The sequence below is a fragment of the Barbus barbus genome, assembly GCF_936440315.1.
Source record: "Barbus barbus genome assembly, chromosome: 3".
Lineage (NCBI taxonomy): Eukaryota > Metazoa > Chordata > Actinopteri > Cypriniformes > Cyprinidae > Barbus > Barbus barbus.
The window spans coordinates 25,205,132-25,231,611 of NC_136731.1; the positions used below are offsets into that span (position 1 = coordinate 25,205,132).

At 42.3% G+C, this 26,480-nt stretch overlaps 1 protein-coding gene across 2 annotated transcripts in view; it reads left to right on the forward strand.

Annotated features, from left to right (window-relative positions):
* The window catches only part of LOC306849234 (acid-sensing ion channel 2-like), a gene marked incomplete at both ends in the record, with an annotated part of 409,828 nt that overhangs the window by 236,065 nt on the left and 147,283 nt on the right, over positions 1 to 26,480 (forward strand). The window contains one exon of one of the 2 annotated variants that reach the window (XM_079384126.1): positions 24,937 to 25,647. The exons of the other annotated variant lie outside the window; for it this stretch is intronic. Within the exon in view, the coding sequence (XP_079240252.1) occupies positions 24,937 to 25,647 (711 nt within the window). Of the gene's footprint in view, positions 1 to 24,936; positions 25,648 to 26,480 lie in introns of those variants that run through there. 2 annotated transcript variants of the gene reach the window in all.

A 26,480-nucleotide genomic window follows, 5' to 3' on the forward strand; every position in this document is an offset into this window, starting at 1 on the left:
AGCGGAGACGCAGGAGGGCGCTCTGGCAGTACGGGCACTTGGGGGCGCTCTTGCAGCGCGGACTTTAGAGGGCGCTCTTGCAGCGCGGACATTAGAGGGCGCTCTTGCAGCGCGGACATTAGAGGGCGCACGGGAGGCGCGGAGCTGGACGGGACCAGCGGGAACTCAGGTGGGCTGGACGGGACCAGCTGGAACTCAGGTGGGCTGGACGGGACCAGCGGGAACTCAGGTGGGCTGGACGGGACCAGCGGGAACTCAGGTGGGCTGGACGGGACCAGCGGGAACTCAGGTGGGCTGGACGGGACCAGCGGGAACTCAGGTGGGCTGGACGGGACCAGCGGGAACTCAGGTGGGCTGGACGGGACCCTCTTGCGAGGTTCAGGGATAGGAGGGCACAGACGAGGAGCAGGCACTAGATGGCACTGGCGAGGAGCAGGCACTGGATGGCACTGACGAGGAGCAGGCACTGGAGGGCACTGACGAGGAGCAGGCACTGGAGGGACTGACATGCCCTCAAACTCTATCAGAATCCCTACCGGCACCTGTTTTTCCCTCCTCGGTGTTTCGGGGTGAACCGTGATAGGCGGCGGGATCCTCTTCAGCGCGGACGGTGCAACGTTCATCGCTCTTTGCGGCGGAATCCTCCTCGCCGCGGGCGGAACATTCGTCGCCGTCTCAGGCGGGACGAATTTCATTGGGGCGGTGGGTAAGGGTGTGCGGCGAATGGCGACCCGTTGTCCCCAAAACGGGTGGCCAGGGTACTCCGCTACAGGCAGCCCGACATCCCACGCAGCACGGGCAGGGGCGAGCCGCGAACGGCGGCGTGAACCCCCGCAAACAACGGGCACAAGCTCCAGCATCCTGAGCAGATCTCGTCTTCGGTAAGCGGTCGGTTCTTCTGTCACGGTTGGTGGTTGTAGTAATCGGCGCCCACACAAAAGGATAACAAAAAGGTATATTTAATAGCATCAACTCACTTCAAACCATTTACAACTTAAGAACCGACAAGGATAGGGACAAAACTGAATGCTTATAAAGAAACAGGAAACAAAGGAGCAAACTAGATAATTAATCAAACACAGGTGACAAGACTAAATGATGATTACTAATTAACTAAATAAGAACAGGAACTTCCAAATAAGGTCAAAACAGAACTGAAAGGAAAACCGACATGTGACAATCATGGTTTCACGGTATATATTAAACAATAATTCTTATCAGTAACAATGACTCTTAAAAGAATAAGAACAAGTTATTTGAGTGAACAAATCCTTTATTGCAACAAACTTGAAATCATTTTAATGAAAGTAAGCCTCCCTTCTGAGGAAAAAAAACAAAAAAAATTACAAAATAAAGCCATAAGCCTTGTATATGTATATCTATACCACACTTTAACATTTTAATTAATGTTTTAAAATGTTATCAACACCTATTTTTGGCAAAATGCTGCACAACAGAGATATTCTAAGTTAAAACATGGACAAACATAATATTCCTTAAAAATAATGTTTAAATAAATGAATTATAAAGAATATTATTATTGTTGTCATAACATTTAAGTACATTGTACAATGCTAATTTATTTCTGTCAGGACTTAGAGTTAAATTAATCTTTTATTTTGATAGGTTGTAGCAGACCTTTGAGTTTAATGTATTTGACAATGGTTTTTCTCAAATAAAACAGTTTTTCTCTCAGAGCAGCTCTGCTGATGTTCATGTTTATGTAGATGCTGAAAACACCATTAGTGTCATGCATGCATACTTCAGTATGTAGTAGATAAAACGGCACCACTCATATCTACTTTTGATTTATCCATCCATCAGATGCGCGTTTTAAGTGACAACCTCGTTAACGTTATACTGTAAATCCCATGTTCACGACTGTACCGGCATTCCCTCTGCATCACGGAAATTATACGGCCTTATAACTTGTTATAAATGCGACATACCTTTATCTGCACGGAGGGATGATGTCCGCGAATATGAGCGAACATGTTGTATGTATTGCCTGCTTTTGCAGCCACTTTGCGTCCACGTTTTTTACAAATTGGATTCGTCCTCAAGGACAACCCCACGTTCGTGTTTTTTTTTTTTTTTTTTAAGTATTCCCATACTGCAAATGTAAACTTTTTTTTCGGCGGGGGATGGAGATTAGATACAATCTGTCTCTGTCATTTCAGCAGAGTGAAGCAGCCAAAATAAATTTAATACGCACGGGTGAGATTATTATTATATATACATTTTTTTTTCATTAATTCTTTTTAAACCGTAGATATGCAAATGGTCACTGTATGATAACCGTGTACGTTCAAACCGCGATAGACCATCATACCGGTGTATCGTTACAACCCTAACACACACATATGAGCAATATCACACGAGCAGCAGTGCAAAATGGCTGTATATCGGCAAGAACAATAAAGTACAAGGGCAATGCTCTGATATAAAGCATTAATGTTACTTGCATAAATTATAATGTGATGAGAATTTGCCTTCAGCCAAACCTATTGGCTCTAAAACAAATAAAAGTTTCAAAGCAGCTTCACAGTATTAAACAGGACAGTGACAAAATCAATGATGCAAACGATAACACTTTAGTATTGGGACCATTAACTAGTTGCTTATTAGCATGCCTATTTATCACAAACATATTGGATGTTTATTAGTACTTATAAAGCACATATTCTGCATGACTATATTCTACATCACGAGCAGTATACACACACACACACACACACATATTTGAAAATAAATGTTGAAACCCTAATATGGTAGTGATTTACAGTATACTGCATATACATACAAATAAAATCAATTAAATATGTATATATTGTTTTAGCCTATTTTAGCCTTACATCTCCAGTCACAGCTTTTACTCTTCTACAATAGGATCCTGAAGCACTTCAAACCAAGATTGTCAAAAATATATGCTTCTTCCAAATGAGCAGCTGATGCTCACAGGCTTCTTAGCAAAATGCAAATTGAAAATCTGTTCCAGTCAATTCAAGTACTGCTAGAATAATGTGAGCTCATCTTTTATTCATGGCTATGTTTTTTATTGGGCTGCTGCATGACTGTGAGTGTCTTAACATTAACACAGATGTCTGTTAATCCCATAGCCGCGGAGGCTGGATGGGTCCCTTAGGGGAACAACTGGAAAACATTTCACCTGCTGCCTTCCTCCCTGGTCTCTCTTTGCTTTGGATCTCACTTGTTCCTTTTGTACCTCCCATGTCATCGCTCTTTCCTCTCCATCAGTCCTGGTTCAATCTTGACACAGCTCTGCATGATAGAAACATGGGAGTCGTTGTGAATTTTCACGCTGGGGATTAAAACCGGTTGTATTGTTTCAGCTGCCACTGCTGACTCTGGAGGTATAAATATTTTATTTGAAGAAGCCATTTGTGCTCTTGTTGAGCTATTCCTCAACATGATGTCAGGTGCACCTGGACACCAACCAGGAAATGAAATGAAATACTAGTACACCTGACAAGATTGTAATTAGACAAATGCAATCTTGTCAGGTGTACTAGTATTTCATTTAATTTCCTGGTCGGTGTCCAGGTGCACCTGACATAAAGTTGAGGAATAGCTCAACAAGAGCACAAATGGCTTCTTCAAATAAAATTTTTTTAAATATAAATTTATATATTTTATTTTTTAAAGAAACAAGAATATATAGAATATATATCAGAAACAAAGATTCTTCTGTTGTGTTTCTTTTTAACTGTGCAAAATCCTGAGCTTAACTGTTTTTAGGGTTTATGCACTTTAAAATATGGATATTCACATTACAAATGAGTCTTTTAAATTAGTTATTTTCTGTGAACTGGTTGAACAATTTTACAAACATTATGGAGTTCAACTGACATTTTAGTATTGCGATGTCTATTGCAATTAAATTCTGTAATAAACTCAACGCTACAAACCTTTTTGAGCTGAGAATATGTAAGGTCACTATTAATCAAACGGCAGAAAGCAAATACAGGTACATCTCAAAAAATTTGAATATTGTGAAAAAGTTTTTCTTTTCTTTTTTTTATTGTAACTTATTTATGTTCTCAGTTCATTACATGTAAAGTAAAACATTTCAAAAGTTTTTTTGTTTTAATTTGGACAATTAGAGCTTACAGCTCATGAAAGTCAAAAATCCAGTATCTCAAAATATTAGAATATTTACATTTGAGTTTCATTAATGACCATCCCTACAGTATAAAATTCCGGGTATCTCTTGTTCTTTGAAACCACAATAATGGGGAAGACTGCTGACTTGGCAATGGTCCAGAAGACAATCACTGACACCCTCCACAAAGAGGGTAAGTCACAAAAGGTCATTACTGAAAGGGGTGGCTGTTCACAAAGTGCTGTATCAAAGCATATTAAATGCAAAGTTGACTGGAAGGAAGAAATTGGGTAGGAAAAGGTGCACAAGCAACAGGGATGACCGCAAGCTTGAGAATACTGTCAAGCAAAGCCAATTCAGACACTTGTGAGAGCTTCACAAGGAGTGGACTGAAGCTGGAGTCAGTGCATCAAGAGTCACAATGCTCAGACGTCTTCAGGAAAAGGGCTACCAAGCCACTTCTGAAACAGAAACAACATCAGAAGCATCTTACCTGGGCTGTGGAGAAAAATAACTGGACTGTTGCTCAGTGGTCCAAAGTCCTCTTTTCAGATAAAAGTAAATTTTGCATTCCATTTGGAAATCTGTGGAGTCTGGAGGAAGTCTGGAGAGGCACAGAATCCAAGCTGCTTGAAGTCCAGTGTGAAGTTTCCGAAGTCAGTGATGATTTGGGGTGCCGTGACGTCTGCTGGTGTTGGTCCATTGTGTTTTATGAAGTCCAAAGTCAATGCAGCCCTCTACCAGGAGATTTTGGAGCACTTTATGCTTCCATCTGCTGACAAGCTTTATGGAGATGCTGATTTCCTTTTCCTTTACTTTAGCACATGCCCACAGTGCCAAAACCACTTCCAAGTGGTTTGCTCACCATGATATTACTGTGCTTGATTGGCCAACCAACATGCCTGATCTGAACCCCATATGGATTTTATGGGATATTTTCAAGAAAAAGATGAGAAACAGTCGATCCAACAACACAGACGAGCTGAAGGCTCAATAGTGCCTCAGCAGTGCCTCAGGCTGATCGCTTCAATGCCACACCTCACTGATGCTGGAATGCCCTGACCAAGTATTGAGTGCATAAATGAACATACTTTGAAGAACTTGAACTATTCTGTTTGGCAAATCCTTTTTTTGATTGATCTTAGGAAATATTCTAATATTTTGAGATACTGGATTTTTAACTTTCATGAGCTGTAAGCTCTAATTATCAAAATAAAAAAATAAAAAAAAAACGTTTTAAATGTTTTACTTTACACGTAATGAATCTAGAATATATGAAATTATTTCACCTTTTGAAATAACTTTTTCACGATATTCTAATTTTTTGAGATGCACCTGTAAAAGATTGTGCTACTGTGTTATATGTGGTTGATAATGTAACGAAGAGGATCCAAAAGCAGTTTTTAGGTTTATTCAGCAAAAACACAAAATACATCCAGGCATGGGAACAGAGCAAAAACCAAGGCAAGGCAGAGCAAAACCAAGGGCAAACAATTCAGGAACAACACCAGACAAAGAACTATAGCAAACACAGGAGTTTAAATAGACAGGATAACAATATAACAAGGAAGCTAATCAATCAGGGAAGCTAACAAGATGGGCAAAGGAACAAGGGAGAGCCTACAAACACAGGGGAACATCGACCGGGATCATGACATTCTATCATCTTTCCAATTTTAAATCAAGTCAAGTTATAATGTATTTTTAATGCACTTTATACAATAGAGATTGTTTCAAAGCAGATTCACAGTATTAAACAGGAAAGTAACAAAATCAATAATGGAAAGGGCAACACTATAGGGACCAGTAACTAGATTCTTATTAGCGTGCCTATTATTAACATATTAGCTGTTTATTAGTATGTATGAAGCATATATGCTGCATGACCATATTCTACATCCCTAATACTACCCAATATCTAAACTTAACAACTGCCTTACTAACTGTTAAAAGCAGGAAATTAGGATTTTATTAAGGCAAAAGTAGTATAATATAGAATAATTTGTTAATTGTGAGAATTGGACCTTAAAGTAAAGTGTGACCATGCAAACTTCAAAAATGAGGCAAATCCAGATTCTGCTGTAAAGCAGCTGGCAATGTTGCAAAATTCATGAATTATGAACATATTAGATCATTATTCATCTTAATTCAGTTCAAGTTTTGTTCCGATAGTGTAAATACTATGAATTTAATAATATTACTGAATATTAAGTGTCTTAATTCAAAATTTAAATAAGGTCTGAATTGCTGAAAGCCACATTAGCTGTAACTTAGGGCCTGTATACACCTGGTCACTTTATGCGTTTTGTCTGATCGGATAGCTATGCGATCGTGAAAAGACCAGGTGTAAATGGCCTCCGAAACGCACTTGAGACAGATTTAAATCCGATCGCTGAAACCACTTCAGGAAGTGGTCCGCATCCCAGACGAAACTGGACAAGTGTAAATGCATCTGGTTGTTGAAACCACATATGTAAATTTTACTCCTCCCAAAATGTTAAAATAATAAACTTGTGAGAGTGTGTTAAAGGCTATATGACATTATAGTCAGATATGACCATGCTAATGCAACACGCATCGCTGCAGACGAGCAGCTGAGCATCTCTTCAGCAAGCCAATGCGCAAACTGCCGCGAATGAAACTGAAAATAAGACGCAGACGCTCAACACACAATCATCTTATCTTTCCAGTGCTGATGCCTCGCGCTCTCCTATTGCGGTCTTTGAACTTGAAATGAACTCATAATTAATACATTTCAGTGATTATCTTTTGATTTCGTTTACTTGAACTCTGTTAAATTTAAATATAGCGCTGTAATTGAAGATCGGATTTATATCCGTTTTGCGACAACACATTTATGTGGCCAAGTGTAAATGGAAACATTTTAACAAATCAGATTAATATCTGATCAGCGAAAACGCATGAAGTGGCCAGGTGTAAACAGGCCCTTAGATAAACATTATTGTTTGTCATTAAGAGTTCCCTGTCTTGTTTTCGGTTGTTGACAGGCAAAGATTACACTGTGACATTCCTGCTGATTTTGTGTATTAGCCATCTGGCAAGCCCTCCTCCTGAAGACACACATTTGCAGTGGTGGCACCAAACCTACATCAATCCATCTCCCCCCGTGTCCATTTAGTGCACAGCTGAAAATGATGCCTGTTGACTAATGATGTGTGTGCCTTCCTTTAGTTAGCACTAATAACCCCCTGATTTATCAGCTTCCTGTCGAACGTCTAATGACATCATTAGAAATATTCCAACTTTTCACTGTTGTTTTTCCTGTACTTCTTCACAGGGGTTATCTGGTCACGTTGCCACAAAAGCAGACAGTGCATGCATATGTCACTGTTGGTTAACATCTTGCATAGTGTATGGATGGCACACCCAGTGGGAAGCACCTAATGTTGACTACATGCAGTTTTATATAATGCAAATTAAATGAATAAATGTATAACTTGATGGTTTGTTCAGCATGTTTCTTTAATTGGAATGAAAGTAACCAATTAAGACAAATATTCCGTCTTTTCATGTTTTTGTAAATCTTACACTCATGACCCATTACCATAGCAACATGCAATGAGAGAAAGAAAGAAAGAAAGCACCAATCATTTAAGCTGTTCTGAAAACTGTGCTTCAGTGGAATGAGACAGCTTTTCTGGAAAAAGCCGAAGCATTTATAACGTCTCGGTTATGTTGTAACCCTAGTTCCCTGAAGGAGGGAACGGAGACGTCACGTCGGTGACCGACGAATTGGGATCTTGCTTAGAGAGACCAGTCCCCTACGAGAGTATCTAAACAAGCCAATGCACATTGGCATGCGATTATTGCATCCAGCTGCCGCTAATCACAGCGTGAGTATAAGTAGGCAGCAGGTGCAGCGCATATTCGGAGACCCGGCTGCTCAGCGGTGGTACAGCAGCCGTGGTGACGGGACGTGCAACTAGAGTCTTAATTGCAAATTGAATAGGCAAGGATTTGAATAACTAATGGCAGATGTGTGAGTGTGCAGCAGTGGACTGAAAGTCAAAATCACGACCATAGATTTCTTGTTTATCAAGGCTGCTAGTTTAAGTATGTGCAGTGCTGGTTTTTGGTGTTTTCAGCACATCCCTGAATCTATAGGGGAGCATGTGTATTATGTTTTCTGAAGGTGTTTTCTGAGTTTTGCTACTCTAGTGTTCATTTTGCGAATGTGAATCTTTGACAAACGTGGCTACAGTACAAGGCTCAAATGTAGCTGTTTATAGTATATATTTACCATCTAACCTCTATATTTTGTGGTGACTGGCCATTTAATGTGCCTTGGCTCTCAGGAGGATGTGGTTTTGCGCTGGCTGTGGCTTACTCTGCAGTGATTAGTCACAGCTGAGTGTGTGTGTTTGAGGGGAATAAATAACCCGGTTGGTGATTCAGGTCATGCCAGAATCACTCTTTACAAACACACACGCACATTCTGAGCAGCACCAAGGCTTGGTAGACAGCGCTGGTTACCAAAACAACCAACCAAAGGAAACTTTCAAGCAATTGTATTTGTTCCAGAGAGGCAAAGATACCAGATTGTGCACAAAAAGCTGAATTTAAGCATCTTTACAGACACTCTCCCACACATTTTATGTAACATTGAGCTGTCTGTTTTCATCTTAAAAAGGTGTCATGCTTTTTTCCACATGGGTTATGAATTATGTCACTGGACACAAATGTTTTTGTGATGCAGTAATGAGTGAGCCGGACTGAAACATTCAGGTGGTTTCAGGGAGAGAGATTGAGGAAAAGAGAATGGGAGGAAGAAGAAGGAAACCTATCACACTGAGCAAAAATACTGTAATGATTTTATTGCTTTTCTGAAAACAGGAAGCAGCTGAATGTGAAATGCGCTACTTGCTCAGTGATTTAAAAAGGTCAGAGATTTTGGAAGCTTGTGTGTGCTGCTGTGTGTGCAGATAGATTGAGCAACTTCTCTCTCCTGACCTTCCAATATATATTTATTAATTTAATATTGGTCAAAATGTATAAATAATAGTAAATCTACTAGTCTTTTCAACTAATTTTCTTAAATGTCACTAGGAGTTCTTTCAGAAAAACTCTTAACCTTAAGATGTGTGTGCCATTTCACTGCTTGGCTCTTCAGTTTCTGCAGCTATATTGATGCATCTCTTTGTAAGACAGAGCCTGCTGAATGCATAGATGTACATGTAATGGAAAGATGAACAGACAGGCAGTTAAAAATTAAGATGTCAAGAAACAAAAGTTTTATCAGCATCTGGAGTGAGACTGAGAAACACATTTATTTTTACAATCACTTTAAGTGCCTTTACCCCTTTGTGTCACAGAGACCTGATAACATAGTCGGACAGGCTCCGGTAAATCATTTCTAATAATTTGTGTGGCACCTATGTGCTCCCTGGTGGAGCTGGTCTGGGACAACACAAGCAGGCAGAGCCCTGGGAGTGTCTGAGATTACAAGCCTGCAGATGAGTCAGAGAGCAGTGCCAGCAGCACTCTAACACTTCCAACCCTTCTGAGATTCATCCTGCGTGATTGCTGTTTTCATTGTTTGCTTTCTTGGGGTAGGACTATATAGGCTACTATGTCTTTTTACCCAGACTTGAAAAACTTGACCTTAAAAATAGATGTCAATAACAGCTGCATTATTTCTTTTTATTGAAAAAAACTACATTCTCAGAAATGATTCCAGACTTGCAATGTAGTGGTACAATCAGAGATGTACATTTTAGTTTGATATTGAATATAAATCGGCACACCTTGGTAAACATGATCAAAGAAGCCTGTGAAAATTAATCTGCATTGTCCTTTTGATCTTTTATTTAAAAAATTCACAAAAATCATTTACATTGGATAATAAGAATTTAAAATGGGGGAAAATATCATTATGAAATAAATGTTTTTTCTCAAATACACTTTGGACACAATTATTGACACCCCTAGAAATTCTTATGAGAAAAATATGTCTGAAGTATATTCCCATTCATATTCACAATTTTGAGCACTCCAGGGTGATTATGATCATTAAATTATCCAGCCATGGCTTCCTGTTTCACATAAATATAAATAGGTGGGGAAAGAAAGCCCAAATTCCCTTAATCATCCATCATAATGAGAAAAACCAAAGAATATATTTCTGATCTGATTATCAAATTAGTGAAGTGGCTTTAAGAAAAGAGCTAGAGCAGTGAAATTTCCCATTTCCACCATGAGGGCAATAATTAAGAATTTCCAATCAACATAAAATGTTACGAAACTGCCTGGAAGAGGGCGTGTGTCTATATCGTCCTAATGCACAGTGAGAAGGAGAGTTTGAGTGGTTAAAGACTCTCCAATGACCACAGCTGGAGAACTGCAAAAAATAGTTGAGAAAAATAGTTCTACAACAGACACTTGTAAACATATCTGGATACAGTTCTGTTCCTAAGATTTCACTTTTGTGGTTAGGGTTAATGTAAGATATAAAAAGAAGTGTTTTACAGACACTTTTATCCAAACGGAACCTTGGGAAACCTGTAAGTGCCTTGCTCAGCAGGACAGTAATAGCGTTTGGTTCCTTGCTGGGATTAAACCAGTAAAGTTATTGCTATTATCCCTAAGCAACTGTAATGCCACAACACATCTGATCTTGATATATTTATAGCACACGGTTTCTCTAATGCTAGAGTGCTTCATTAGTCCTAACTGATGTATAGTTGTTATAACAGCTCAACAATAGCTAGGAATATATACTATTGAGGTGTGAAATTCTAATAAAACAGACTTAGCCTAAAAATATTTTGGCTGGTTTATTAAGGCTGTTTTTCACCAAGAAATGTCATATTACAAAAACAGGAATACAAACTAGTCACAAAATGTTTTTCTGATGCTTGAAATAACCAGGATGGTTCTAGTGTTTCTAATTGTGCTGCAAACAGCAATCTCTGAAAAAACGTCTCGGGTTACGTATGTAACCATGGTTCCCTGAAGGGAACGAGACGCTGCGTCCAGTGACGCTTTGGGAACGCCATCAGCGTGACCATGCTCTGAATATCAGGTGTAATCAGTCCGAAGGAGGGCGAGGCGTCACGGGCGGGGTGATGTCACGACCAGGAAGTATATAAGCACGTGCGGCGGAGCAAGCGTGGGACACGTACAGTTGTGCTTCTCCTGGTCTGGCTCCCTGAAGGGAGGAGGACAGAAAGCCTGGAGTACGACTGGCTGTGGTACGAGCAATGGGACCTTAGGTACATACCCCACGCGGGGGTAGAGAAATACTTTCGCCATGCCGGGCGCAAAGTCAATAGAGGCCATAGACAGGGCCTGAAGGTCACTCACCCTCCTCAGAGAGGTGATAGCCAGCAAGAAAGCGGTCTTAATGGTGAGGAGTCTATCAGTTATCTCCTCAATAGGCTCGAAAGGTGCCTTGCACAGAGCCTCCAGAACCACAGCCAGGTCCCACGTAGGGACGCGGGAGCGTACCGGTGGCCTCAGCCTCAGCGCACCGTGGAGGAAACGTGTAACTAGGGGGTGTCTACCCACTGTCTGGCCACTACTAGGGGCGTGGTATGACGAAATAGCTGCCACGTAGACCTTAATAGTGGAATGGGTTAACCCTGCGGAGAAACGGGCCTGCAGGAACACCAGAACTGCGCGGATCGGGCAGTTGACTGGGTCGAGCTGGCGGTCCCTGCACCAAGAAGTGAAGAGCCTCCACTTCAAGGCGTACAGTTTCCTCGTGGAGGGAGCTCTGGATTGGAGGATGGTCTCGACAACCTCGGTTGACAGACCGGAAGCTAAGAGCTGTGCCCCCTCAGGGGCCACACCCACAGCTTCCAAAACTCCTGTGAGAGGAGATCCGTCCTGACGGGCACTTACCACGGAGTGCCGTCGAGGAGAGAAATCAGGTCAGAAAACCATACTCGGCCCAGCCAGAACGGTGCTACTAACAGTAGACTGACCTCGTCCCGGCGCACTCTCGCCAGAACTCCCGGGAGCAGAGCGATCGGGGGAAAGGTGTACAGACGAAGCCTCGGCCAAGTCTGTACCATAGCGTCCAGTCCCAGAGGAGCTGGAGGAGCTAGAGAGAACCAGAGGGGACACTGCGTTGACTCTCGAGTCGCAAAGAGGTCCACCTGAGCCTGGCCAAAAATTCTCCAAATCTGCTTCACCACCTCGGGGTGAAGCATCCATTCCCCAGGCCTCGGCCCCTGTCTCGACAGGACGTCTGCTCCCACATTGAGATGTCCAGGAATGTGCATAGCTCTCAGTGATAGGAGCTCGCCCTAGGACCACACAAGGATCTGGCATGCCAGCTTGTACAAGGGGTGCGACCGCAGACCTCCTTGGTGGTTGATGTAAGAGACCACTGCCGTGCTGTCGGTGCGGACCAGCACGTGGTGATCTCTCAGGTCCGGGAGGAAGGGCTTGAGTGCACGGAACACAGCTAGGATCTCTAGCCAGTTGATATGCCACGTCAGGTGGCGACCTCTCCACAGACCGCAGACAGGGTGGCCACTCATGACCGCACCCCAACCGGTGAGGGAGGCGTCCATCGCAAGCGAGACGCGCCGACAAGGGGCTCCCAGCACCGGGCCCTGAGACAAGAACCAAGGGTTCCTCCACATGTCTAAGGCACGAATACAGCGCCGTGACACTTTGACAGCGCGGAGCGGGTTTCCCCTCAGGGAGACCTCCCTGGTCTTGAGCCACCACTGTAGGGGTCTCATGTACAGCAGGCCGAATGGAATCACGTTGGAGGCAGCTGCCATAAGCCCAAGCAGCCTCTGCCACTGCTTGACAGTGAGTGACTGGCCCTCTTGCACTCTCATGACTGCCGTGAGGATCGACTCGATCCGAGCAGGGGACAACCGAGCCTGCATCGTGGTCGAATACCACACCACGCCTAGATAAGTGGTTCTCTGAGCTGGAGAAAGCGCACTTTTCCTGGCGTTTAGTCTTAACCCCAAGTCTTTCATGTGGGAGAGAACGACATCTCGATGCCGAATCGCCAACTGCTCTGATCGAGCGAGGATCAACCAACCGTCGATATAATTGAGTATGCGGATGCCCTGCAGTCGCAACGGGACCAGTGCCGCATCCACACACTTGGTGAAAGTGCGGGGTGAGAGTGCTAGGCCGAAGGGAAGAACCCGATACTGGTACGCTTTGCCCCCAAAAGCGAACCTCAGGAACTTCCTGTGAGAAGGAAGGATGGAGACATGGAAAGGCGTCTTTGAGGTCTATCGTGACAAACCAGTCCTCGGACCTGATTTGAGACGCGACCTGCTTGACAGTGAGCATTTTGAACTTCAGTTTTCTGACTGAGCGGTTCAGCAGACGCAAGTCCAGTATGGGCCTCAGCCCCCCATCCTTCTTTGGAACAATGAAGTACCAGCTGTAGAAGCCGGTGTGAACTTCGTGAGGAGGAACCAACTCGATGGCTTCCTTCCTCAGCAAAGTAACGACTTCCTGTTCCAGCACCAGAGCCTGCTCGGGGCGGACCGCAGTCACAACAACCCCGTTGAACGGCGGGGATGACCCGCCGAACTGAATGCGATATCCATTCGTTATGGTATGCAGGACCCAACGAGACACATTCGGCAGCCTCTGCCAGGCTGCCAAACGATCTACTAAGGGAATCAGTCTCTCGAGACTGACCTCTGGTGTAAGAGACGCGGCCAGACCGCTGTCTCCATGTGGAGCACCGGAAGGAGACGCGTGATCTGGCGGCTGAGGCGAGTTTCTCGGCTCCGCTGTGCTTACAGGCGGAAAGACCTGAGATAAACACTCGCTGGGATCAGCTGCGCCCTGGGACAACGGCAGGGTTGGCAGACAAGTCCCTGGAGGGCACCGGGGGGAGACAGTCACCGTGTACCGTGGTGTAAGCCGCTCCACCCCAGTAGGGGTCGCCCTTCACGGTCCTGGGGCTCGCCGTCAGGACCTTTTGCGCTTCCCTGCGCGAGGAGCTGGTATGCGGAGGACGCTGCGCCCGCCCAGCAGCCCCCTGCCGCATACCCTCTGCCCACTTAAAAAAGATGTTGTACGCAGAGGCTTAGTGGGCAGCGCAGGAGCCTTCAAAGACAATGCCGTCGAGGGAGACAGATAGCTCGCAAGCGTCTGCTCGACCGGCGGCATCGCCCTGTATCCGCGCTCATTCAATTCCCTAACGCTGCCATAATAATCAGCGGAGGGAATGAATGGTCGGGACGAAAAAGGTTTCACCCATGATCTCGACACCTCGGTGTGGAGATCGGGGAAAACGGAAGGCTCCTGTGTAGAGGTGGCGACCGCGAGCGCTGAAAACGCTTATCCACACGGCTAGTCTGCAGCTCAGATGCTCTCTGGGGGACCAGCTGATATCAAGCTTGGCCACTGCCCGAGTAACCACCTCTAAAAGCTCCTCATATTGGCGAAAGAGGCGGCGAAACCTCGTGAACGCTCGTCACATCAACCTCCTCGGAGGAAGAAAGACGCAGCGTCAAGCCCTCGTCTCGGGGGGAAGAGACCGCTTCCAAACGAGAGACTGCTTCCAAACCGAGAGACGGGGCGCCAGATCTGCGAGCCCCACGAGTGCAGCCGCCGCTCTGCCTCGGCAGAAGCGGGACCAACACTGCGTGGAGAGCTCGTGAAGGCTCCCTCCTCGAAGAGAGCCCTCCGGGTGCGGAGTGTAAGCAGCAACAGCCGTTCGCAATGAGGGCAATCGGCTCCCTCGAGAGCCGATGCCGCATACTCCGCACCCAGGCAAACCACGCACAGATTGTGTGTGTGTCCCCACTCGGAATATACTGAGGGCAGGGACGAACACACAACCTGAAACGCGATCTGGAATCGCCCTTGCATTTGGGTATCTTTTTATATTTGAAAGACAGACAACACCAAATAAGACTGACACACACAGAGCGCTTTGCTGAATGACAAAAAGCTGACGCCGGCTCCGCCGCACGTGTTTATATACTTCCTGGTCGTGACGTCACCCAGCCCGTGACGCCTCGCCCTCCTTCGGACTGATTACACCTGATATTCAGAGCATGGTCACGCTGATGGCATTCCCAAAGCGTCGCTGGATGCAGCTCAAAGTTCCTGGAAGGGAACTGATTTTATTATAGATAATGCACTTGCTTTTTTCTGCTGACAGGGCACCAGGTAGACAGTGATTGCGGTAGATTGAAAAGTTGTCATATAGTATATGTTTGCTGCCTGCCCTGCTTCCATCCACCAGCAAGATCACAAAGCACCCATGACATTTTAGGTGACATATTCATACTTCCTCTAGCTGGCCCACATGCTTGATCGAAGATGATTTTTCCTTGCCAACTTCTTGTATCTTTCCAGAATCACACAGTTCTCTTGGTCATGTGACATCTGTGGTGGTGCCACAAGGGCAGCAGTTGGCCAAATGTGCGGTGTTCTTTCTAATGAAGTTTTCTCTGCACTGATGACGTGTGGTGATGATTTGAATCTGTAGTGTGACTGAATGAGCAATGATTGGTTTCTATCACCACACTGTAAAAAATGACTAGATTGTACCAGCTCCAGTTTGGATCCAGTCTCTTATGAAGATGACCACAACACCTGTGAAGAGAAGACGCCAACCCCTGTGAGAACTTCAGATAACGCCCACTCTAAATCAACATAAAACCTGTCAAAATTTCCTCATATTGCAATCATTATGATCACATTATGGAATTCCCTTTCATTGAGTTTTTATTTTATTTTTCAGTGTTTTCATTTGTGTAGTTATGTTTTGTTACATCTTATGTTGTTAAATGAATGTGTTTTGGTTATGAGAGTATTACATAAAACAGATTTTAATACTTAAGCAGGTTGGTTCTTTTGCTGTCTTATTTATTTATTTATTTTTAGTGAAATTCTGGCAATGACAACAGTCGTTTTTATTGTACGTTTCACAGTTTTTTGTTTGCTCTGCTTTAGTCGAATCCAAAATGTGCACTTTGACGCTCATGATAGTATAGATTGTGTCTTCTTCCTAACGTTCATTAAATTGTTGTTATCCATTTTGTCGTTCACTACCTTTGAACTGTAACTCTTCTGTTGTCCTCAGCTTTCAGCCATTTATTTTGTTCTTCTAATAGTTGCCCATAGTCCGTTATCTCAGCTCACCCTCTCTAGTCCTCTCCCCCTCTCTAATCTCTTCTTTAATGAGTTCATTTTCAGTGGCTTTACAGCAAGACAGACTGCTGTGGCGTCCTGCTGGTCACCCACACAATGTTGAACAAAGCCAATAAGCTTCATTCTGTCTTTATGTACTATATATATTGCAGCATGTCACAAATAAAATCGTATGTTATTATAAAGAGTATTAGGTCAGCTGACACTCACAAGTGATTTAACATTAAGCTTCAATGTGAAAACGATAGATGTTGTACTAGTAACGTTGGGTCAAGAAAATGCAAGGCACACACCTACTATTATCTACAGTAAATGTGTGGGTGTAGTCTTTAATGATATTCAAACAAACCCTTATGTAAAATGACTTGCCATGGCAATGAAGCATTCCTATTAACTCAGTTGAAACAAATATGAGCAGGTGTCAGTCGTGATGAATCTCAATTTTTGTAGCCAATGTGTTAAATCGTTAAGTTGCTTTTTAAGGAAAAAATAACGTGTCAAAGCATTGGGTTAGGCAATTTGTGTGAATGACACTCAATTGCATCTTCACATTAAAGGTAGAATTCTTTAGCAGCACTTTTACTCATCTGTAAATCTGCAATAATTAAAAAAAATTTGCTTTCTTTACATCTTGTCAAATCTTACATGTGTAAAGATGAAAACAGGCAGTCTTGTTTGCAGATAACATATACAAGGTGGCAACAAGTACTGTCTTATAAGTGATCATTTTAATAATTCAAATTATTTTTTCAAAACACAAAATGCAAAATGAGTAAGTCCTTGAATCAATGATTTATTCGCTTAACCGATTTGTCCGGGAACTAAACAAGTCATTGAAGCATTCATTCAATCATTTTGTTCAAGAATGAAACAAACGTCTTAAGTGAATCATTGAATCATTCCCTTCACCGATTCATTCAAGATTAAATTTAATCATTCCCTTCACTGATTCATTTAAGAATGATTTTAATCATGCCCTTCACTGATTAATTCAAGAATGAATTCAGTGACTCACTCATAAAGATTCAGATAGACATATTGGTTGTTTATGCAACCTGTCTTCATGTCAATCATTCATTCAGTTGATCGTTCAAAATCATTGATTTATTCAAGAACAAAATGTATAAATGTTTTTATACATGAATGAATCATTTACAGAACCGATTCATTCAAGAACAAAACAGCATGTTATCAGTGAGTAACGGAATCATTCACATTCATTCAAAAACATGAATTCATTTTGGAACAGAACACCGCTACTGTGTTTTGCTCGAAGATGCGTGACTTGTTGTGTTGTGGATCTATTTCTCTATTTGTGACCCTGGACCACAAAACCAGTCATAAGGGTCAATCTTTTTAAAATTGAGATTTATACATTAAGCTTTCCATTGATGTATGGTTTGTTAGGATACGACAATATTTGGCTGAGATACAATTATTTGAAAATCTGTAATCTGAGGGGGCTAAAAAATATATATATATTTTTTTTTGAAAATCGCCTTTAAAGTTGTCCAAATTAAATTCTTAGCAAAGCATGTTGCTAATCATAAATTAAGTTTTGCTATATTAACGGTAGGAAATTTACTAAATATCTTCATGGAACATGATCTTTTCTAATGATTTTTGGCATAAAAGAAAGAAGAAAATTTTATAATGTTGACCCATACTCAATCAACACAAACTCAGCACACCTGAGAAATTGATAGGTGCGTAGGAAAAACACTCCAACAATGATGTTGAATCCAATCAATAAAATATATTATCCTGCACACTATCAATCCATACTAAATATAGAAGTTTATTACTTCAAGAACAGCAACAGCATAATTTTGACCCATACAATGTATTGTTGGCAATTGCTACAAATATACCAATGCTACTTGACTGGTTTTGTGGTCTAGGGTCACATTTTCGTTGGAGGAGCACAAATACTAGGGTACGAGCCATTTTTATGGAGCGCGTCCTTGCCATCTAATCGTCATTCTGACAAAACTTTGCTTCAAGAATGAGCCACACTGCTGACGTGATCTAATCACTAGCACACCCTGAGCACATGTGAGTTAACCCATTCCTCTTATCGGCAAGACATTTCGTCATAATTTTTCATATCAGGCGATGTCGATATTTACATTTAAAGCCATTATCGGCCGATTCCGATATCAGTCCGATAATATCGTGCAACCCTAATTAAGAAGACAGTCTACCAATGCTCTAATGACTGCTAGTTGACATGTAGTTGCAAAGTAAATTACTGTTAGTGAAATGTCTGAAGTGGACTATCAAAATAGACAGTCCATTATCTTTCACAATGATAAGTGTGAACATGGCCATGTGTGTTTCCCAGCAAACCAGCTTTATAATGCTTGCAACAAAACCATAAGCTTTAGCAGTGTGAACTAGCCTGAATGCAAGGTGAATATTTGCCTGCTGCTCTCTAATCAGCACAGTGAATGTGCACTGATTGAGACGGCCACCTCTCCTTTTAAAGTCAGCTGCATGTGTTTCCAGGTGATTACCACCTCACACACACACACACACACATACACTTCACATCATGGTGACTACTTGTTGCTTTCTAATTTGGTCTTGATGGACCGCCACACCTCCTTCTATTGCTCTCTGTATCTCCTTTCTTTTTTATCGTCCTGTGCAAACAACACACTCAATAGTATCTGAGCATTGTCTACTAGATGAGTGTGGATGACATTGAGAGTATGCACTATTTCGATCCCCCTCTCTGTCCCCTCCTGCACACACACACTATTCATTTCCTTTCCTGTCTGATGAGGCATGCCCCTCCCATTAATTTCAATAGTCTGCTGCTTTTAAAGCAGTAGGTCTGTGATCTGGGGTAAAGCCATTTCTCACATCAGACACGTTTGGCGATGCCTTGTTAAAAAAACTCAGAGCAGACTGAGGTCATTGATTACCAGTGCTATTGGAGTCATCTTTATTCAGAACACTGTCTTATTGATCACCTTGACAAAATGCATCTCTTCTTTTTTTTTTTTTTTTAAGTATTGACCAATTTGGCTGCCGTTTAAGCAGAGCTTTGTGCATCGTTTCAGTTTTTCCTGAAATTCTGAGATTTTCATAGACTTGTCTTGGTAAATTGAGCGATGTCCAGAAGAATCTCAATCATACCTTATTCTAGGGTGAATTGTATGCAAATTACGGAGGAGAAATCTGTAGAGAAATGGTTGTACAAGCTCTTCTCCCTCGATTTATCACAGCAAATGAGGAGCTCCTCAAACCATGCCTATTGGTGCTTCAGTGCACATTAACACCTAATAGTACATTTATTTTTGCATTGTTTTGATATGCCTAGTCCTTACGGTTGACAGTAATACCCCCATTGTGCAAATACTCCTACACAGCATTACCAAACTTTTTCAAAATTACATTTTTTTTTAAAATCTCAAGCATTTCCATGTCTTTTACTCCACAGCTCGCTCTGCATAGCCAATTGACTGCTATCTGCCATTTCTCTAAATCTCAGTCTGTGCCTGCACTATGCATATACTGTAGTATTCCACAGAGGCGTCTGTTGATAGTGGGAAAAGAACACTAATGACACAGTTTGGCGAGGTTGTGTGTGTTTCTACTCGTTTATTTCAAGAATGGCTTTGTTGTTTGTAATAATGCTGCTTCATAACAGGCTACAAACAGTAAGCAAATCCCTTTCATACTTATTTCTGACACTTTCAGGAATCTGGGATAGATCAGATTGTCAGGTTATCCCCATGTCTGGTTATGTCTGTGCATGTCTATGCATGAGACTGCAGTCTTCTTGTCTCCAGACTTCTATAAATGAATGTAACATTCTAAGTGGGGAAGCTGGTGTGTAGCTGACTATGCAAATGAATTTCTGCATTGTGTAGCTTCAATGCTGAGATCACGCACATGCAAACAAGACAGGCTTGGATAATGTCATAAAAAAGAAGCAATGTTCGGGCTAAACACAAACATTGTTTTAAATATATATTTGTACAATAAAGCATTTCTTGTTAATCCATTGGCCATTAAGTCATTTTAAGTCCTGCTATCTTTGTTTGGACAATTGGTTTGTATAGTATTATCATAAAAACAGCCGACAGTAATATCCATTGATGCAAGGTGATGTTTTTACTTTAATTGCATTGCATTGCATAAATTGCATTGAAAATATAGACTATAATTTACATGATTCATGTAATTTGGAACTGAATATGGCATCTTACGAATTTAAGACCCCTGTGTGTGTGCCTATCTATAATTCAGTGTTATTTCAGTAATACTTCATAGTCCTGTTTGTTTGTAGGCAGTGACTGTGAATGTGTGAACTGGCTCTCAGTAAAAAGAGACTGACCTTGTCAAGCTGAGAAGTTTATATTCATCAGCACTCTCATAAACACAGGTATTTTTATCAGAGTCAGGACCTGTAAAATGAGCAGAGTGTTGCGCAAGTCGATTTTGCACCTTTGTCATAGAGTATATTTATTTATCTGTTGATTTATTAATGTATTTTGTTTGAGGAAAGAACCTAAATGCTGGTAGACATGTAATACTGTGGCTGAATTTAGTATTTGTTTGGTTCTAGTAGAGGATTTGAGTGTTTGGCCCTCAGGTATCTGGTGTCAAATTAAATCCATGGTTCTTTGAATGAGGGTTGGACACTCTCATTAGTGAGCTGCTGCATGGCCTCTTGCTCGCTGTAGAAACCATTTTGATTTTCGGGAAAGTAGATTGAACAGTGGGGCTCCGGAAGTAAAAATCCCATTTACAATTTCCATGAAGAAATCGATTTTGAGTGTAAAGCTTTGAACACAGTCCTTCCATTGGATTAGACATTTTAAACAGTTGTATATACTTGTATAGAAATATTTTAAGTGAAATGTAACTGCTTGATTTTAATTAAGTGGCTAAAAATGGAACGTTAAATTGCATATTTGTCTTATTTTTCTTAATTTGTAAATGCCTCTTGCCTCAAATGTTGAAGTCTCTGTGCATGTTGATTTGGTTCATATCATTATTGAAGAATTTTTTGAAATGCGGTCTGTGTTGGTCATTTTTGTGATGTATGGCATGTAGTGTGACATCTGGTACACCATTGTGTTGAGAGATATGCATGTCACATGTAAATATGTAATCTGTTTATTCAGGTCTTTGTGAGACAACGTGCTGTGTCAAAGAGCTGTACTTCCGATCGTTGTGAATTTATGCTTATGTTCTTTTGTACTCAGCTGTGTTTGTTAGCATGTAAGATAAGAGATCGTGTTGAAGGGCTAGTTTCATGCTGAGATCATATGGGCACTCAATAAAACATCTGCCTGAAAGAAAGCATAATAAAATCAGTTACATGCTTGCTGTGAAACGGAATGCTCCACACACTGGGAAAATTAATTAAATATAAGCTAAAGGATTCTTCTGTCCTTTTTATTGTACTTACCACAGTTTTATAATGAAAGGCACAATGCAGATGCAAATGTTCTGGATTGTACTTACTGAAACTGAATCAAGCAGCAGTTAATAGATGCACTGATGTCCAGGCTGCTTGAATGCTCTTCGGAGGATATGAGATCCTAGGGGAAGTGTGATGCTATAACTGATAAGTAATGGCTGAAAGGCTCCAGACTGAACTTGTAGATTGTACTCATGATTTGTAGATGATGAAGAGAATATGAATCTTTCTGTTGGAGATTAATTAGAATGTGTTTTATGCGAGGCTGTACACCAGTTCACCACTGACCTTACATCAGTGTCAATTTCTTTGTTGTATGCTTGCTGGAATTAGAATGGCCTTTTTATGCATAAATCATAAAAAAAAAGAAATCTACTCTAACAATCTATTGCCTCCGAGGACAAGCAGACAACTGCTAGACAGGTCCAAAACAATGTTTTACAAGATAAAGTCAAGTCCCCAAGTCAAGGAATTCCTTTCGGTTTATAGCCAAGTTACACAATATGATAATGTATTTGACAGTATAATGAAGATTGAATAATCATGAATTATCCAACTTTCTGCACCACTGTGAACAACGTTACATATGTGAGACAAGCAATTCGCTAATTCGAGACCAGCAGCTCCAACAAAGTAATCCTGGTAAGGAAGTTTTTAATTGCATCTTCCATTTGATTTTTTTGTTGTTTTTGTTAATGTATTTGTAAGAATTTATTCAACAGTTTTTGTGGGATTAAAATCTGCTTTCAGCTTTTGATGATAAGGGTTCAAGCGAAGTACTTAAAGTCCATGTTGTTAACAAGGTTATTTTGTTCACTGAAAAAAAAAGTAAAAAAAAAAAAGATTCACAAGAACATCAAACAGATGTTTAAGGAGAGAAAATTCATTTTGAGGACAGTTATTAAAAAAAAGCCTTATTTGACACTATTTGCATCTCCTGATGACTCGTTTACACATACCGATGTGTGCATGTTCTTCATTGAGGATAACTAACAGAGCGGTTAAATTTGGTTAAATGGTTAAATATACATTTGTAATGTTTTTTTGTTTTTTTTTGCAAATAACAAAAACGGATTTTTCCTAAAGCATTATTGGCTAATTAGTGAAATGTTATAAAGAATGATGGGATGTGTCAAATATGCGAGTGTCTAATCAAAACAGTTTGTTACTGTGCTGTTGTGATATATTCCGTTTGTGATTAAAGACCCCCCCCCCCCCCCCTCCATCCAACGCTCTCTCCATCTGTTGTTCTCTAAATATTTGTTGATCTGTGACTCTGTATCTGTCTGCCTATTGGAAAATATCATCTACATGCACTCATGTGGCAGAGACTCTGACAGGTCACTGTCTCCATCCCCCACACTGTCATGCAAATCTTTAGTAAATAATTTTTCAGTCATGCTAGAAGAATCTAGCATTTTTTTGTTGTGCCAAACCTTTTTTCCAAAAAAGAAAAAAGCACCAAATATGTATGTAAAAGACAGAAAATATATAAGTGTGAGAGATAGGAAGTATGGGAGTATTTTCAGTATTTTCTTCCTGCTCAAAAGCAATCCTCCTACACGCTCACACACATAGGACACCATTTTACTTTTTAACAAGCTCATGAAGAGAAACATTAGAGGGGCTCTTTTGTTTCTTTTCCACCTTGTTCAAGGAAGCAGACAGTGAAATAAACATGCATGCGAATAAAGAGAGTTTGAGAGAGAGGGAGCGAGAGACAGAGAGAGAGAGAGAGAGAGAGAGAGAGAGAGAGAGCAAGTAGGTAAGTAAGAAAGAGAGTGAGAGAGAGCGCTGGCACAGGCTGAGCCAGGCACTGGCTGTGTGGACACGGAGGAGTGCGGAGCGAACAGAAACGACAGAGTAGGAGGAGGAGTGAATTGATGGAGTGACCCAGGACGAGAAGAGAAATGCTGAGCGAACAGACCGACAGAGCGCGAAAGGGAAGACGAAAGTGGCGTGGCAGCAACAGCAGAGCAATTAAATAGTGGAAAGGCAAGCAAAGGCTCACATGCCGAGCAGCTTCTGTCGCTCGCTCACACTCTCTCTCTCTTTCGAGCAACTGAAGAGGCAGAAGTGAAGCGTCCAGACAACGATAAAGCACAAGAGGAGGCACGCAAGAGGCAGGGGGAGGAGCAAGCACGCTTTGATTGACAGAGGAAAGAGGAGGGACATGGACGCAAATTGATTTGATTTTCTGGGAATGGATATTTTTAGCAAAGAAAAAATAAAGGAGAAGAAGATAAAGGATGCCGTTTCAGTCTAAAAGAAGGATGGAAAGGGGAAGGAGAGAGAGACAGTGAGATGCTGAATTTGGACCATGTCAGAACAGATCCCACATCAGCGGCATTCACCCCTCCTGCAGGCAAGAGTCAGTGTGTGTGTGCGTATGTGAGTGTGTGTGTGTGAACTAGTACGAAGTATGACCTCTGTAACACCAGGCTTTTGCCCATGTGCCCCCATAGTTGAGGACAGAGACACATAGAGATGGGAAGGCAAAAAGTCAGTAATGTATCACTGTCAAAGCTAGAGAAAAAAAGGCAACAAGACAAGATGAGTGTGATCGTGGGGTCAGCTGTAGCTAGTCTTTGGGAAACCCTCTCTTCAGGGACTGAGGAAAAGGGACAGTCTATTTCACCAACAGGTCAGCCTGCCTGAAGACTCTTTCAAATCCTTCTTTCTTGTGACTCAGCTGGCGCTGCCTCCCACAGTCCATCTCTTTTTCATTATTCTCTCTTACAATCTGTCTTGAAACTATTGAATCTTTTCTCTCATTAAGATCACTTCCCATGGAACTGCCTCATTGTTTCCAATTCGCTTGCCTGAACTTCGGGAGATTCTGGGAGAAGCTCAGAGGGAGATTGCTGGCTGTCCCTAAAGCCAGACTTAGTCTGGGCACCCTGACCAGATGGACTGAGGTGGGGAGTGATAGAGAGAGCTAGAAAGAGAGAGGAAAAAGGAAAATAGCCTGGGGATATAGCCTGAGGGGTTCTAGAGAGTTGCCAGCAGGTATGAAGACACATACTGAATTTTGGGTGCCTTAGGGAGCGTGTGTTTGTGTATGAATGTGATTATTCAATCCAGAAATTAAGTTTGCATACATTTGAGAGGAGATTAAAGTGGAAGTCGAAGTAGAGTTGGGGTTGTACGCTTCAATTAAACTTTGAGGAGTCCTGTAGGTGCTACAACAGTACATCACTTGATAGCTACACTCTGAACATTAGATTTTTGTCTCTCTCCGTGCTCCTGGAGGCCCATGAGGACCCCGGCCGTGGAGGCCTGGCTGGGAGATGAAGCCGTCCCTCCTGCTGCTCTAGCAGCTCTGTGGACCCTCATGGCTCTGGAAGGCCGCTGTCTGCGCCCTGCCTCGCCCACGCTGGGCCAACGCAGGGCCCACCGTCGCCGCGCCCGACCCGGAGCACCACTAGACGATCTGTCCCGCCTCACCGCGGCCCTCCTAGAGCGGACTCACCTCCACGGGTTGCGGCACATCTGCTCTCCGTCGAACTCTCTCAGCCGTCGGGCGGTTTGGATGCTAGCCTTCTGTACTTGTCTGGGTCTTCTGTTGTCCTGGTCCTCGAATCGGCTGCTTCACTGGATGGCCTTCCCCACTCATACAAGGGTCCACACAGAGTGGGCGAGAGAACTGGCTTTTCCCACGGTCACCATCTGCAACAATAACCCCGTACGTTTGTATCACCTCACTAAGAGCGATCTGTACTTCGCGGGTCACTGGCTCGGACTGTTGCTGGCCAACCGCACAGCCAGACCCCTAGTGCTGGACCTGCTTCAAGATGACAGACAGGCATGGTTTAGCAAACTGTCAGATTTCCGTCTTTTCCTGCCTCCACGGCGCTTCGAGGGCACCAGCTTGGAGTTCATGGACCGACTGAGCCACCAGCTGGAGGATATGCTACTGGCCTGCAAGTACCGTGGAGAGCCCTGTGGAGCTCACAACTTCTCCACTGTGAGTCTGAACAAATGACCTCCACCTCCCTTTCTGTCCTTCTGTCTCTTTCTCTGTCACCTTTTACCTCTAGTATTTGTCAGATTCACTGTGATTTACTCTTTCGTGCAGCACATGTACAGACTCGGCTCTGACCTCTCGTTAGTTCTTGTTCTGTGTTGCCCTCTCTGTAATGATTCAAATATTTCACAGCACATTTTGTACACCCATATCTGAACTTCCTGAACCCAATTCATGAAGACAGTTTTTTTTTCTTGAGGGAGCCCCATGTCTAATACCAGCGTTTACAAACACATCAGGTGCAAGGCTGATTTTCATAATGCAATTTTTATTGAGCATAATGTGCTATTTGCATTTGCGTTTCTCATAAAGATCCTTGACCTATTTGCACAGAGATCTGGCAATGTATCCGCTGTCTAGCCTTAAGTACACACTGATCTTTCATGCCAAGAAATAATTATATAATACTTGTCTTAAAGGTGGGGTATGTATTTTTTTTTTTTTAAAACTGTGAGCATTTACTCATGATGCGGAGGAGAGAGCGCTCAGTGCACATGACGGACATTAGCCGAGCTGAGCAATGACAGAAAGATAGAGATGGTGGATAAAAAAACAAAAGAGGAAAACGTCTGCGGAACAAAAGAAGGCTTACACAGTGTCTACACCGGACGCGACAGTTGTCGTGTCACGCCGCAACAGTTAAAGTCTGTCTACACTGGACTCGACAAAGCGACCATTGAAAATCATTTGAAATTTGTGTCAATACGTCATAAATAGAATGCGGCAGCAGTTTACTTTTGGAGATTTGTCGTGTCGCACTGCGCTGCCTCCAG